The 16,443-nt window shown below is 49.3% G+C and overlaps 1 protein-coding gene across 1 annotated transcript in view; it reads right to left on the bottom strand.

Moving 5' to 3' along the window:
- DCLK3 (doublecortin like kinase 3) overlaps window positions 1-16,119 on the bottom strand; it is a 51,265-nt gene extending 35,146 nt beyond the window's left edge. Inside the window, exon 1 of the mRNA XM_006023603.3 lies at window positions 16,008-16,119. Coding sequence (XP_006023665.2) covers window positions 16,008-16,011 — 4 coding nt within the window. The 5' untranslated portion in view covers window positions 16,012-16,119. The remainder of the gene's footprint in view (window positions 1-16,007) is intronic.
- Between the last annotated feature and the right edge of the window lie 324 nt (window positions 16,120-16,443).

Genomic DNA, 16,443 nt, shown 5'->3' with positions numbered 1-16,443 from the left:
ATGTTGTTCACATCCCTCTTGAAGTGGGGTGCCCAGAACTGGACACAGTACTCCAGCTGTGGCCTGACCAGTGTCACGTAGAGGGGGAGGATCACCTGCTTGGACCTACTTGAGATGCACCTGTGGATGCACGATAAGGTCCGGTTAGCCCTGCCGACCGTGACCTCGCATTGTCGGCCCATGTTCATCTTGGAGTCATTATTGACTCCATGCCTTTCTGCCTCCATGCTCTCAAGAAGGGAGTTTCCCATCTTATAAGTGTGCTGCTGGTTACTACTGCCCAAGTACAGCACCCTGCACTTACCCGTATTGAAACGCATCCTGTTTTTGTTAGCCCACCCCTGCAACCTATCCAGGTCTTTCTGCAGTCTCTCCCTCCCTGCTAACATGCCCACCTCTCCCCATATTTTGGTATCATCAGCAAATTTGAACAGGTTGCTTTTCACTCCGTCGTCCAAATCGCTGATAAATAAATTAAACAGTGTGGGTCCAAGGACCGAGCCCTGGGGGACTCCGCTGCCCACTTCTCCCCAGGTCGACTATGACCCATCCACCACCACCCTCTGAGTATGACCCTTCAGCCAATTTGCAATCCATCTGACCGTGTAGTCATCGATGGCAGAGTCGCCTAGTTTTTTAATGAGGATGGGGTGGTCAACAGTGTCAAAGGCCTTGCTGAAGTCCAGAAAGTCACATGTATGTGACTTATGAAAAAAATGCATTAGCAGAAACTCCCAGAATTACACAAAGCAAACCAAGCATGGCTGTTAACTCAGAGACAGGTTGGGTCGGTGGCATAGGCAGAGAGAGGAAAAGAAAATTGGAGGGGGAGTTGAAAGTCTGCAGGGGGAGGGAGGAAGGCCATGGGAGGGGGAGGGGGCTGGGACAGGACAGGGATCGGAGCAGAGACAGGGCCAGGATCAGGGCTGGGGCCCACTGTGCCCATCTCTTCCGTTGCACCCAGAGTTGTTGCCTGGCACCGGCGGCCCCAGTAAATTCACTGCCCCGCACCAGCCCCGGCCCCGCATTGCTCGGGGCGGGTCCTGGTACAGGGCCAGCTTCAGCTGCACTGCCAAGCCAGAGGGGACAGAGCCCACGGGACCCCCCCATGCCTGCCCCGCATCATCCCCAGGAAGATCCTAGCAGCTCCTCCAGGGGTGTGGCGCCAGGTAGCCAAGGGGGGCCCGTGGCCCCCCCCGATCTTTGCATGAGGCACAGGTGGGCTACAGCTGCTCTCTGCCTGTTCCATACCTTGCTGCTGCCTTTGAAAGTGGTGCAGTGCCATGTGCCTCGCTGCCCAACTCAGAGCAGGCAAACACTATATTCCTCGAAGTTTACCAGTTCCCCCAAAAGCCTGCTCTCATTTATGCATCCTGCTTTAATCCCTTCATCTTCCCCTTTCATTTCTCTTTTTAGTTACTGATTTTTTTGCCAGTCTAAATATTATGTTGAAGAAAATTATTTCATGATCAACTTTACAGATTTATGCATGTGCTTATGCTCAATAAGTCCTGGTCTATAAAGTGGTAAGGTAAAACATGGAGCAGCAAAAAAAAATCTGGCAGCTGTAACTAAGTGCCCAATAATATAGCTTGACATGTTGCTGCTGGTATGAGGGCTAGATCCTCTGGTGTGGTAGCTTCTAGCCTTATGGACACTCCTAGAAGGCAGGGTTTTCTGGGGGTGCTGAAAAGTAAGCTGCAGGGGTTTAGGTTGTAGCCGTGTTGGTCTAAGGACATAGGCAGACAAGGTTCCTTGGCTGAATTTGATATCTTTTATTAGACCAACCCAAATAGTTGGAGAATAGTTATTAAGCAAGCTTTCGGGTTCAAAAACCCTTCATCAGGCTAAGGAAGTTTCAGCAGTTGGTGCGTGCTCTTCTTGGCACTTTAACAAAGTAAGCTGGCACTTTAACAAAGGGTTCCCTAAACTGGTGGTTTGCTGGAAGGAATCTAGTGCAGCTTCCTATAGGTTAGAGTGAGGGAGCTCACAGTATTGGACCCCTCACTAGAGCTGGATGAATATTGGCTATTTTTTATTGGTGGCCAAACCAAAAATATCATGAAAAATATTTGGTTTGGGCTCAACATATTTTTCTGTGTTTTCCATTAAACACTGAAACCAAAAAACAAATTGTTTTGGGACAAACGGAAACATTTTGTTGAGACCAAGGTGAAATATTCTGTTTTGTTTTTGAGTTATTTAACCTCTTTTAGGTGTGCACCAATAAAGATTTTTTTGGCCAATACCAATGGCCAAATATTAACCAGCCATATCAGCCAATACCGACCTGACAGCCGATATGCAGCCCAGCATCTTGGAGAGCAGCATCCAGCTAGTAAGTCTGTGCAGGGGAAGGGGCATGGGGGGGAAGATTGAGGCTCCCACAGTGAGGGAGGGAGTGGGGCTGGGGCAGGTGTTGTCCAGTCAGGGTGGGGCAGAGTCCAGGACGGAGCCACGGGCAGCTTGTCTGGGGGAGTATGAGGGGGGGATGAGGAGGGGAGCAGCTCCCTGCCCCTGTGCACATCCCCAGGGAAGGAATGGGAGGCATGTGCCCCCAGATTTGTGCGTAGGTGAAGGCAGGCTGCCCACTTGGGGCCAGGGGCTGTGCTGGCATCTTCCCAGTGATGGGACTAGGCTTGGGCTCTGCTCAAGGCAGGTGGGGGCAGGGCAGGAGGTGGTGGTGCTCGGAGGAGGGGTTATGGGGAATTCTGGGGTGGCTGTAGCCCACCCCATAATCCCCCCACCCAGCACTACCACCACCTGCCCCGAGTGCAGCCTCAGCCCAGCCCCCCCAGTGGGTAGAGGCCAGCACAGCTCCTGGCCCCAAGCCCACAGCAGGCAACCCGTCCTCACCCCACGCACAAATCCAGCAGGGTACATGCCCCCCATGCCTCCTCCAGGGGTGCATGTAGTGGTAGAGAGCCGCCCCCCTCTCCCCACCTGCCATGCCCAACCTGCCGTGCCCACTGGACGAGCTGCCCACAGGTGTTTCCCATGCCCTGCTTCGCCCCAGCAGGGCAGCACTTGGCCCTATCCCCGCCTCACTCCCTCCCTCATTGTAGGGGCCTTGATCCATCCCCCTTAGACCCCTTCCCTCCCCCACAGCAGATTACCAGCAGGGCAGTAGTCTCCAAGCTGCAGGGCTGCATTCCTGGCTGCACACATGCATGTCATTTACCAGTGACTTTATCAGCTACACTGGCCAAAAAAAAAAGCTGATTGCCAATACAGGAAACCCTTGCTATTTGCAGATTCAAATATTCACAGTGCACAGCACCAGCTGAGTGAGTCGGGCCAAGTGCCGCCGTGGCTCCCTCTGGTGCTGTACCAGTTAAGCCAGGCACGGAGCACTGTGTGGGGCAGGGGAGGGCAGAGCCGGGGAGAGCGAAGCGGAGAACAGAGCCGGGTGGACAGAAAGAAAGCACCAGGAATGGGGAGGGAGGCAGTGGTAGTGGCATCTTCTCCCCTGGAGGAAGGCATGGTCAGTCCCCAGGCGCTGTGGGGGAACCCCACTCTTCCAGCCTCTTGTGTGGGGGGGAAGGAGCAGGGGGCAGCTGTGAGACCTGACAGGGAGCCCCGTCAGTATTCATGGATTTCGGCATTCGCAGGGATCTCCAGAACAGATCCCCCATGAATGGCAAGGGTCTCCTGTAATGTCAATTTTCCTTTTAATTGGTGCCAATCCAATATGAACCAATATATCAGTGCACCTCTAACCTCTTTTCTAATCTTTTTCTTTATCTCTTTTTTGGCTGTAATTATTTGCCAAATTTACAGATTGCTTCTCTTGAAGGGCCACTTTACAGGCTAAATACTTGTTTAAAAAAAAAAAAAAAAAAAAAAAGTCACAACGAACAGAACTGGCTACATATATCCCAGTAGTTCATGAGGGTAGGGTCTGATAGTATTCTGATGAGTCAGAGGTGCCATTATTATTGCATTTTTTTAAAGCTTATTTTCATTATTTTTTTTACATTGTGAGATGTAGCAGCTCAAGCACCATGTACTAGGAAGTCTTGTTAAAAATCTGTACACTTATGCAATTTTGTGCAACTTATGCAATATGGTTCACTGCACACAGAATAAACAAAACAGTTATTTGGAAGTAAGTGTAATTCAGATCTTATAAGTTATGACTGCATGAAACAGCAAACCAAAATACATCAATGTTCTCCAATTATTTCTAGTCTTTTAAGAAATAAGAGACCATCCTGCTACCATTTGAGTAGTACCTAATATAACAAAAAATAAAAGAGGTTAAAAGAAATCCTCACTCTTTTTCAGTCTGTTCACTAAGACAGGCTCTCTGAAGCATTCCAAGAGCCTTTAAAGCACTCCAAACAGTGAGAGTATAGATATTCATATCCAAAGAAATACTTCAGAAACAGCCGAAGTGCTTCAAAAATGACACTCAAAAAAAGAGGAACATTTCTGAAGCACTTGCTGAAGCATGTGCATCTTCCAGGGGGGAGGGAGGGAGAGCAAATTTTAAACAGCTGGGGCATGTCCACACATATAGGCATGTGCGCTTGCAGCAGCTCAAACAACAGTGGCCCAAATTTGTGCCAGAGATTTGTCCCTCAGCACACATGCCTGAACATGCACTTTGGTGTGGGGCAAATTGTGCCACTTGGGGCAAACTGACCCTGCACAGGTCCTCCCAGATGTTCAGCCTGGGGGAGCTAGAGGCTGGGGCCAGCACCTGTGCTGGAGCAGTATAAAAAGCTGCCTTAGTGAGCAGCTCAGGGCTATTTGTCCTCAGGAGCTCCTGAGGTCTCACCACCCTTGCCTTTGTTGACCAGGTCCTGCGCAGCAGCAGTCCCAGCCCCCCCACCCCGTCCTCCAGCCCACCAGAATTTGTCATGGAGCTGGCGCCTCACCCAGCTTCATGGCACTCCCCACTCCACCACCTGAGCTGGCTGGAGAACACCAGACCAGCCCACTTTTCCACCATCCATTGCTGCCACCTCTACATGCTTGTGCGCTGCACTGTCCATCATGCCATCCTCATATCCCACCCAGACATCAAGTGGCAGGACTTGCTCAGTGAGGGCGTGGCTGGGGCACCCCAGTAGCTGAGTCTGTACTCCACCCTCATCCCACAAGCCACTGGGGACCTCAGCTGGTGGCTCCTCCACGGAGCCGTCGCCACTAGCATGTATGTGGCAAGTTTCACAGACACCCCGGTCTCCTGCTCCTTCTGCGGGCAGAGGGAGACCCTGGCACACATGATCCTCAAGTGCGCCAGGCTGCAGCCCCTCTACCTCCACCTCCAGAGCCTCCTCTTGAGGTTTGAATTTCACCCCCCACCTTTTTGTTTTTGGTCATTCCATCCATGGCCCCACCAAGTGCTGGGACCTCCTGGCCAAGCGGGCCCTGTATTTGACCAGGAAGGAGGCTCTGGCCAGGAAGGTGCCTGGAGACTGAGGGGCTGCATTCCTCTCACTTATCCGTGCACATCTCCAGGAGGAGCACCAGTGGGCAGCATCCACCAGTCCCTTGGATGCCTTTGAGGACCAGTGGGTGTGGCCCGGGGGACTCTGCTCAGTGTCCCCCTCAGGTGCACTTATTTTCACGTTTTGACCCTTTGACCTACACAACACTCCTATCCTGGTTTTTTCATTAGATGTCCCAAGTATTTTGTTGTCTCATCCATCTGTTAGTCCCATACATTAGGCTCTATTAGTTAGCCACGTGGGCCTCTGGACCCACAATAATTGAGTAATACAAACAGTTAGGAGCTTCTGAGGCCCAGCCAGTTGGTATCTAGAGATACTAGCCCCTTGTGCCAGCTGGACTGCTGCAGCAGCCCTAACCTAGAGTGGTCCCTGCATCCTCTACCCACTGTAGCAGTCTGGCAGTGGGGGCTGCTGCTGGACTGTGCCCTGCTGCCACCTGTGACAGCATCCACCCCCTTGGACCTGTGGCCCCATGGCTGCATCCCTGCCAGACTTAGACTGGGGCGGCAGGGGAACCGCAGCAGAGTCTCCTGCATGTCTGGGCCAGCTGTCAGTGAACCGTGGCTGCACAGTTGGCTTTCGTATGGCATTGCTGTCATGTCTTCTGGTGTCTCTGCTCTAGTATCTGAGCAGCTATCACCCAGAAGATGTACTCGTTATGGTGGCCCACTTTGAACTGTTGAAGCGTGTCCTTCTGGCTCCAAATGGCCAGGAGGTCAGCTACATTGTCTGCCCTCCAGCTGGGTTCCCAGTGCTGGCCTTGGGTAGGCTCCTTTTCCTGGGTCCCGCCACTTGCCTCACCAACAGGGATCCTGATGTTCCCTATTTAAAAACTGCAAATTCTCCAATAAAAATAACAAACAAACAAATTCGCTCATTAAAATGCCCAAAATCCATGTTCTTCTGTGATTAAAATGAAACACCACTCTATATAAAGAGATCAGTTGGGCAATGTTTTATTGCTATATTTACAATGTTAAAGCAATTTTGAAGCCTACCAGTGCCTCTAACATCATAATAAAATGAATTCTAAATAGCTATACACTTTGGTGTTTGCTTTTGGTATTTTTATCATAGAAAAATCAGAGCTGCCCCTGCCCCTTTTGCTCACTAGGATGTGGGGAGAGCTGTAACTGGACCCACAGCTGCTTTGTGACTCTGAGCAGCACTGATATGCCAGTGCCCTGCCCCGCCCATGCCCTTAACCCATATTCCCAACCCACAGCCTTGCCAGTGCCGCTCACTTCTGATCCGCAGCCCTTGCCTGACCCCCACTAGCTCCCTCCTGGCAGCAGCTCCATCCCAGCACCAGGACATGAGTCCAGCTGCAGCTGTTCCACCTGCTGCCTTGCAGCTCTGAGCAGTGCCAGTCCTTACTGTTCTGCTCCCTGCGCCTGTGCCCAGGCCCCAGCAATTACCTTGTCATTCCTGGGAAACCCTTGACTAGGGCTCAGGGCCTGGGCTGAGCAAGCCCCTTCCCTTCCAGGCTGGCCTCCCCCTGCACGGGGGAGCAGGGCAGCTCTAAGCCTAGCTCTGGCAGCCTTTCCTACCCAGAGCACTCCCCCTTCCCTGACTCTCATGTCTCCATCTCCGTCTCTGTCTCTCACACACCCCTCTCCTGCCACCTCCAACCCTCCCCCCAGCCCATCAAACCCCCCCCAAGTGGTTCCTGGCTGCATGTCCCAGCACAGGTGTGGGCATGGGACAGGGCCACAGTGTGGCAGTTGCCCCTGCAGCCATGGCTCCTGCCAGCAGGTTTCATCCCACATGGCAACTGGGCATGCAGGTTGTGAAATTTCAGGGGGGGGAGGAAGGGGCGTGGGGTTTGTGGATAGGTATGTGGCTGGGGGTGGGGGATTCATGGATATGGGGTTCCCGAGTGGTTCATGAGGGGGTTCATGTGTGTGGGGTTTGTGAGTGGGTATGTAGGGGGGTGTGGGGTTTGCAGGGGAGGTTTTGGGGGGGGGTCACCACATGCCCACCCACCTGCCCCCCCACAGCATGCAGCAGCAGCCAGAAGCGGACCCTCAGGGCTCCCATGGCCCACTTCAGGCACAGTCCCCCAGCAGCAAGCCGTACCACCTGACACCCAGGGGCTACACATGGTGCATGAAGCCAGCCCAGCCCACTGGTGTGCAGCTTCAAGCAGGATCAGGCTGCCTCCTGCCACCACCTGAGGCTGCGCACCATTGGGCTGGGCCAGATTCTGCTTCCACATGGTGGGCAGATGGAGGTAGGAGCCGGCTTGGAGGTAGGAGCCGGCTTGGTCTGATGTTGTACGGCTCCTGAATGCAGTGCCAGGAGCCCCAGGTGGTAGCAACAGTCCAGCAGGCTGGACCGGGTACATGCCCCATGTGTAGCCCCCAGGTCTCAGGCAGCACTGCACATTGCTAGTGGCTCTGCCCACAGCGGGCCACAAGCACCCTGAGGACTCACTGCTGGCTGCTGCCACCAGGGGCAGTGAGGGCTCTGTGCCATAGGAGTGGGCAGGGGACCCACACCTTCCACACCTATACCTGCCCCACCGCCCTCCACGTCCCTGCTTGCCAGGAACAGACCCTGGGTCTCAGGCAGCTCCAAGACACTGCTGCCAGCATTGCCCCACTTCTATTTGCTCTAGCATGCTGAGGCAGTATTCTAGAGTAGCAGGGACACATGGCAGACAGAGACACTCAGGCTGGGTGGTAGACTATCTCTGTGGAGATCTCAGGCTCCAGCTGTTTCGGGGCATGCTCCAGAATCATGCCCTGCACCACTTTTTTCCAGCCTACTGATACTGGGATTTCCTGGTATCAAACTTAGAATCTGTGCTGCACATATGCAATGCACGGAACATTTTTTCATTCCTAGCATGCCTCCTGTGGCATCTCAAACTGCTTTGAGACACCACAACAAGGCTTCTCAAGGGTTTGTGTATGGTCAGATTCTGTTCCATGTTGATATTCAGTTTTGTTTCATTGACTCCTGGACTACAATAGATTTAAAAATCTAAATTGCATTGCGAAGTTGACCTCCTCAATGCAGTTGCGGCCAGCATCACAGCAACTGCATTGAGGAAGTCAACTCACAGCTTCAAAGTTGGTGCCACCATGCAGGGTTCAGCTTTCTAAACCATGATCCGTACTTCTAGGATAGGACCTTGCTGGGACATGACAGTCTACATCTCTCTCCAAAAGGTAAGAGTCTGTTCTCTTACATGTTCCACAGGCTGTGGAAGCAGGGGGTGACCACCAAGGAAGAGTATACCTGCTTGGCTCGCGCTTGCAGGGAAGCAGTGAGGAAGACTAAAGCAGATACAGAACTCAAGTTGGCAACAAAGATTAAGACTAACAAAAAGTCCTTCTTTAAGTACATAGGCAGCAAGGCGGCGGCGCAGGGTGACATAGGGCCTCTACAGAATGGACTAGGGCAACTCATAACAGATAGGATGGATAAAGCGGAGCTTTTAAATTATTTCTTTGCATCTGCGTTCCTGGAAACAGATACAAACACACTTCCCAATAAGACTTTACTCTGGCGTGAGAGAAATACCAATCCACCTACTGTTAGCGCTGACCTAGAGAAGGAGCACTTGGAGGGGTTAGACAGATTTAAGTCGGCAGGCCCCCGATGATCTTCACCCAAGGGTACTAAAGGAATTGGCCGGTGTCATAGCGAAACCACTGGTGCAACTGTTTGAGCACTCATGGTGCTTAGGGCAGGTCCCAGAAGACTGGAAAAGGGCCAATGTGGTCCCTATTTTTAAAAGGGGGAGGAAGGAGGACAAGGGTAATTATAGGCCAATTAGCCTCACCTCTATTCTTGGCAAGACCTTAGAAAAAAATCATAAAGGATCACATTTGGTGGGGGGCCAGCAGGTAATACAATGTTAAGAGGAAACCAGCACAGGTTTATAGCAGGCAGATCCTGCCTAACCTGGTCTCTTTTTATGACCAGGTCACAAAGTGCTTAGATGCAGGGGTGGAGATAGAAGTTATTTACTTGGACTTTAAAAAGGCTTTTGACAGTGTCGCACCCAATTCTCACAAGCAAACTGAGTAGCTATGATGTGGATTTTTTCACAGTAAGGTGGGTGAAAAACTGGCTTATGGAACACACCGAGAGACTGGTGGTGGATGGGTCAGTTTCTCCCTGAAGAGATGTGGGCAGTCATGTTCCCCAATGCTCTGTCCTTGGACCAGCACTGTTCAATATCTTCATCGGTGATTTGGATGAGGGTGTTGAAAGCACTCTGTTCAAATTCACAGATGACACCGAACTACAGGGATCAGTAAACACACTGGAGGGCAGGGAGTGAATTCAGGCAGATCTGGATAGACTGGGGAAGTGGGTGGATCAGAATAGGATGCAATTTAACAAGGATAAGTGCAAGGTGCTGCACCTGGGGAGAGAATCTCCAATACACCTATAGACTAGGAATTATCATTCCGAGTGCCACGGCAGTGGAAAGGGATCTTGGAGTCATAGTTGATGCAAAAATGAACATGAGTTGCCAATGTGATGAGGTAATAAGTAAGGCTAACCGCACTCTTTCTTGCATTAGCAGGTGCATCATGAGCAGGTCTAGGGAGGTGATACTTCCCCTCTATGCAGCATTGGTGAGACCGCAGCTGGAGTACTGCGTCCAGTTTTGGGCTCTGAACTGCAAGAGGGATGCGGATAACCTTGAGAGGGTTCAGAGGAGGGCTACTCGTATGGTTGAGGGCCTGCAGGTAAGCGCTTATGAAGACAGACTGAGGGACCTGAATCTCTTTAGCGTCCACAAGAGAAGGATGAGAAGAGATCTTGTGGCTGTCTACGAACTCATCATGGGGGGGGGGGGCAGCAGGGAATAGGGGATACTCTATTTACCAGGCACCCCTCAGGATTACTAGAAATAACTGTCACAAACTGAAGGAGAGTAAATTTAGATTGGACATCAGGAAGAAATTATTTACGGTGAGGGTTGCCAAAGTATGGAATGGACTTCCAAGGGAGATGGTGCTTTCCCCTACCTTGGAGGTGTTCAAGAAGAGATTGGACAAGGAGTTACTTAACCCCAGAGCTCTTCTTGCCTAGAGCAGGGGGTCGGACTCGATGATCTACAAGGTCCCTTCTGACCCTAGAAATCTATGAAAAACGTGGTCGTTCATATTCACTGGATATTCATTCTCCAGTACAAAAGTTAAGTTTTCACTACTCTTGACTCCTCCTAGCCATCACAGATATGGGAGATGGAAATCATTGCTTTTGGTGTCAGATCCACCTTGGACTGCTTCCAACTATATGGCATCTGAGCAAAGCCTGCGAAGGCAAAGGGATTTGTGCAGGGACCACTGAGGGCACAATTACATCTTAAGAACTTGCACTACTAATGAAGATACAACATAAGGAAAGAGAGGTCTTAGACCCCAAGTTTAGTTTGCAGAACTGGCAAATACATAAATGACCATATTACTTGTAAATAAAGCCCACTGCTATCCAGTAACACAGGCACAAACATGAGGCCATAATTCTTGAGTCAGTTTTTTTAATAACACATCCATATGTTAAGAACATCAATAACATTACAAAGAACAAAGGAAGTTGCTTTGTTAACAGTTGCAGAAATATATGTTTTCTGCAGGGTGAACTGTCAGCCAGTACTAATTATGCCTAGAAACATAATGACAGCCTAAAGATCAACACAGCTAAGCCACAAATTTCTAAACAGTTCTATTAACTACTTTGTTTAGATATGGCATGAAAGTTATAACTTTCATGTATTTTTTTCACCCTGGCAAACACTGATTGAGTGGGAGATCATGTTTTCAAAATGATTACTGAAAGCTTCATCTAAGAGTACTTAACACAGGTAATTGTTTTGCATTCTTATAATAATTAGACTGAGTAAATTACATTAGAAACAGAGAGAAGCTGGGAAATGTGCCTGATTTTTTTCTGCAATGAAGGGAAATCACTATTAGGTAAGATAAACAACTTCCAAATGTTACAAAACCCTCAAATTCATATTAGAATCAATTCAGTCAGTCATTTTCCCCTTTTTTACCACAGGACATGCTTCTTTAGGCTAGTCCAGCTACCCTGTTTTCTGAAGGAGCATGGGCGACTGGTGCTTCCCAAGTCTGGGGGGGCACCAGATCACCAACCGAGGCAGGTGTTTCCCAGCAGCCTATTGCCAAACCGGAAGTGCACTTCCAGTTTCATGGCTGGCGCTTCCAGGGGGTGCACAGCCAATCTCAAGGGGTGCACATGCACCTGCGTGCACCCCCTATGCGTCGCCAATATGAAGTAGCACAATAAGGGCACCAGTGGCAGCCCAGTATCTTTTCATAGCTCCACTTTCAGGCCAGATCCAATTCACATAAAAGTCAATTAAATGATCCACAACTGCCTTCAGTGGGAGCTGGATCAAAGCCTAAACAAAACTGCAGAAGTCACACAAACACGCTGATGCTAATTACATTTATAAGAATATATAAAAGACTTAAGCACTCCATGCACATTTTACAGCGCTGCAATTTAGAGCACTTTTTAGAGCACTATAAAGTTATAGTGCTTTTAAACCTGATAGAAGTACAGTGTTTGGGGAGGGGGGGGCTCTAAATCTCCCTGCACTTTCCAGGATAGGAAGCAGGAGACACTCTACAGCCTTCTGAGGCTTCTCCACGGGTCAAAAATTTGATCAGCATACAGAAAGTAGTTAAAGCACGGTAGGTTGCTAAACTGCTGTAAAACACAGTGCTTCAAACTTAATACTTCATTTAACAGCGATTTATATAAAGCGCTGTACCCATTTTTAAAGTGCTGTAAAGCGCACTTCTTTTAAGTCATGGCGATAAAGCGCTTTAAATGGTGAAAAAAACAACTTCAGTACACATTAGTTACCATCAAAGGCAATCCTAAGGGCAGCAAGAACAGCAGAATCCCACACCGCTGGCTCCAAAACTGCTGGAAGGGAATAAAAGGCTGAACAAGCACTTCGTTGAGCTCGTCTGAGCCCAATAACTTCTTGCCCATGACAGGAGACCGGACTTGATGATCTAACAGGTCCCTTCTGGTCCTTCAATTCTATGATTCCATGAAAAGCCAGCCAACGAAGTAACATTTTCCACCTTCTCCTGAATCTGTGGCTGTCCCTATAGACTGTTTTGCGGCTTGGGTTTAATATGTTGTGAAGGTCAAACAGGTGAAAAAGATTTGCCTCAGTCTCCCCTAGCACTCATGTGCAAATTTTCATGGACTCCGAAATGGAGAAGCAGTGGTAAAACATGGCTCAAGAATTACATACTGAAGGGGCAGCCTAACCAGGACCCAGTATGTCAACACTGCAAGTTAGCCAACTCAAGGTGAGAGAGCAGTGAAGACATGGCAACTTGGGTTTTAATTCTGGTTAGCAGCACAAATTGAATCCCAATGTCCTCTATAGACTTGAACTCAAACAGCTAATCCGAGTTAAACCCCAAGTTACCACGTCTTCACTCCTATTTGAAACAGAGATTAGTAGCTTAAGTTGACAAGCCAAAGTTAGAAATGAACTGTTTTGGTTTTTTTTCAATTAAGAGACATCCTACAGGCTTCCCCTCTGCCAGCATGTCTGAAACCTCCACAAGTTGTTTTTTTTTCTCATGCCCTTTGCAAATGCACACGTGACCGCAGCCCACCCCATGCATTGCACTTCAAAGGTGATGTGCCAGGAATGTGTCCATATCCTGCTTACCCCTGACAAGAAAAGGAAAAGGCAGCTTCAGCTGCTATGAAATGCGGCCATCTCTTTTGAGAGTAATGATGAAGCAGCTGTTGAACATGTAACAACTGCAGGGAACTAATTCGGCTAAGAAGATGTTCTGTACATTTTTACATCAGATAGATACACTTATGAAAACATAAAAAACCAAAATATAGTTTATTGTCCCCAAAGAGTTAAACTGCATTTGGAGTGGGAGAGAAAGGAAGTATAAATAAAATAACAAACCAAGGAGATGAGAAAGGAAGTTTAGGCAAGATACGGGGAGAGAGATTCTACTTTGAAATCTGTTTAATTAACATCAGGAGAGAAAAATTATCCTAATATTTTGATTCTAGGAAATGCTGGGTGTTCATGTTCAATTTTTTTCCAGCTGGACCTTCTCTTATTTTTTTCCCCTCCTGCCCCCTTTCCTAGCTGCCAGGAAGTATTTCCTTGGAAACCAGCATAGCAAAGGATTTTTTTTTCCCTTTTAGTTGTAAACGCTTCTTCATGACTCTCACACTTTTTTCTTTGACTTACCTGTTTCTCAGCTCTTTTGTTTTTCCTTATTTTGTGAATAATTTAATTCCTCCAATATTTTTCGCAGACCAGGCTCCATAGAATAAGAATGCATGAAATGTATAACTCCAAACATAGACTTCATAAACATTAGGGGCTGGAAGGGACCTCAAGAGATTATCGGGTCCAGCCCCACCCCCGCCATAGGCGGGAAGTCAGCTGGGATCAAGTGACTCCAGCAAGAAATAAATCCAGCTGTAAGGAAAACACATCAGAGCAAAAGCAGGAGTACAGCAAAGCAGTCATGATTTAGGAAAGCATTCAAATATTTTTGTAGCATTTTACATTATCTTAGTGGCAAAAATATGTAGAATAAACAGTTAGCTTGGATTCAAATTTCAGATTATCCCCACACCCACAAAACAGTTTATAGCTCACAGGCTTCAATGATTTGATTGAAAATACTTATTTTCCTAAGTTTTTTTTTTTTTTTTTTTTTTTTAAGATTTTCAGTATGTTGTGTGACAAACATGCTACTACCACGGTATCAAAGTTTTTCCAGATCTAACCACAGAAACATAAATTTGTCCTACCAGGTCAGCCCAATGGGCTAATATGTCTGGCCAAACAGTATGAAGGCAGAACTGGCAAAATGATTTGCCCCTTATCCTAGCAATCACACATGGAAATCCCTACAATAAGAAACAGTAGTAAAACATGGCTGAAGAGAAGGAGGAACCAGGGGACTTTAATGGCTGCAGTATACTCTCTCTAATGCCATGTTTCCCAGAGAAGGGTGCAAGAAACACCATAATGGAATAAAATTATGAAATAATTTTGGAATGATTTTGTGAATTTTAAAATTTATAATTTAATAAGTCATGGAATCATTTTGCCCATCTAATAAATGAAATGAAATAAATGTTTACTCCTTTGTTTAATAAGATACAGCCTTAACTCTGCTCCTGGTTTTGAAATAATCAGGGAAAACAGAGGGCATGAGGAAGTCAGGAACGCAAACGAATCTCGAACTCTGACCACATGTTCATTTGTGTCATTCCACTCCTTAATGCTCAGGAATCTGCTTTTAACCGGCAAGGCATGTGGCAATTTTCCCCACCCTTCAAACTGTGGGTGTGCAGGAAATCCACAAGTTCCATCCAGTTATTTCCATACCTCTCCAGCACCCCAAATAGCTTCTCATCTTTGACATTGCTGCATCACAGAAGGACTCTTCCCCAAGTCCTTCTAAGCAGCAAACCTCTTGAATCCAAAATCTGCCAACCTGTCATATACGGTCACTTGAAGTGGTCTTGCAGCCTGAGAAAGGGCAAGTTTCTCATATCTCTGACACTTCTGCAAGGAACCGCAGCCAATTATTCGCAGTTCAGTAGCATTTTTCAGCGCTTCCCAGAGGTCTCATAACTATTTCATCTCATTAGCTTTTATGGTTTATTGCATAAAATGAGGGCACTTCTCCCCACAAATGGAATCAAAATGCCATGCTACAACGCATTTCACTGGTGCACGTAGGATCAATTCCTAGATCGGCGTTTCTCAACCTGTGGGCTGCAACTCAAACTGGGTTACAAGAATATATGAAAGGGGCGCAAACAAACTTTAAAAAAGGATTTTCTTTTAAAGGAAAAAAAAAAAAAAAAAGGAAACTATGGCTTTTCCCTCGCAGGCTGACAGAGTTCCAGCCTGCAAGGGGCAGCTTGGGACCCCCCCATGCCCCACTCCACACACCCACCCTCTGCCCCACACACTGGGGGGCTGGGGCCTGGGAGGAGTGGGTCAAGGGTGAGGGGCATCAGCAGGGCCAAGGGGCTGTTTTCTACTTAAACTATTCACTGGGTTGGGACTGGCCATTGGCATGGGTGACTGGTGCCTCCTGAGTCAACAGCCAGCCAGCAAGCAGGGGAGGCCTCCACGGCCAGCTAGTGACCAGGAGGGTAGGACTGCAGAGATCGCTTCTCCTGGTACCCCCACTGCCCCGCCAGCGCTCTCAGAAGGGGCACCAGCACTCTTGCCAGCCGCCCCTGCCCATTGCCCAGGCGGGGAGCGCTGCTGTCAGGGGGTGCACCAGTGCTCTCAGGGGGTGCACATGCATGCACCCCCTACACATAAACACCGATGGCCAGTGGTGACAAATGGGTCCTGCTACAAAAGAGCTGAGAAGCACTGTCCGAGATGACTCAAGCAACCCACTGCAAATCACCTGCCCAGCCATTTCAAATTCATAAATCACTTTTAAAAGGTCCTGATCCTCCCTCCGCCAACTGGGTTTTCCCGTGCTCCCCATCATGTGCCCTTACCCATGTCAAGTGGGAACCGTGGCAAAAGTCCCCTTCTTTCTCTTTCCAGGCAGCAGCAGGAGAGAGCAGGCTCCCGCTCCGCTTGCCCAGGGGAAACGCGGCTCTCCGCCGTGCTGGCACCGCACCGCTACCGACCTCCCCCCCCTGCCGCCCCCGCCGCCTCCGCTTACACGGCGGACCGGGCAACTTACCCCGGCTCCGGGGGGCAAATCCGGAATCCGGCCGGGAAAGACTTTTTACCCCCGTCTCCCCAGAGGAAAAAGACCGTGCGGACAAAGCCACTTCGGCGGGCGGGCAGGGAGGAGAAAGCCCACCGCCGCGGGAGCGGGCTGGAGGGAGCGCTGACAGGGGAGTGCCCAGGCCCTGCCCCCTCTGCCCCGCACCCAGGTGCTGCGCTGCCCCCGGCCAGGACGGCGCGGACGCCCGCCGCCCTCCA

The sequence above is a fragment of the Alligator sinensis genome, unplaced genomic scaffold (genome assembly GCF_000455745.1).
Source record: "Alligator sinensis unplaced genomic scaffold, ASM45574v1 scaffold1118_1, whole genome shotgun sequence".
In the NCBI taxonomy this organism is placed as follows: domain Eukaryota; kingdom Metazoa; phylum Chordata; order Crocodylia; family Alligatoridae; genus Alligator; species Alligator sinensis.
Note: the sequence above shows the minus strand (reverse complement) of the source record. Positions and strands in the feature narration are given on the sequence as shown.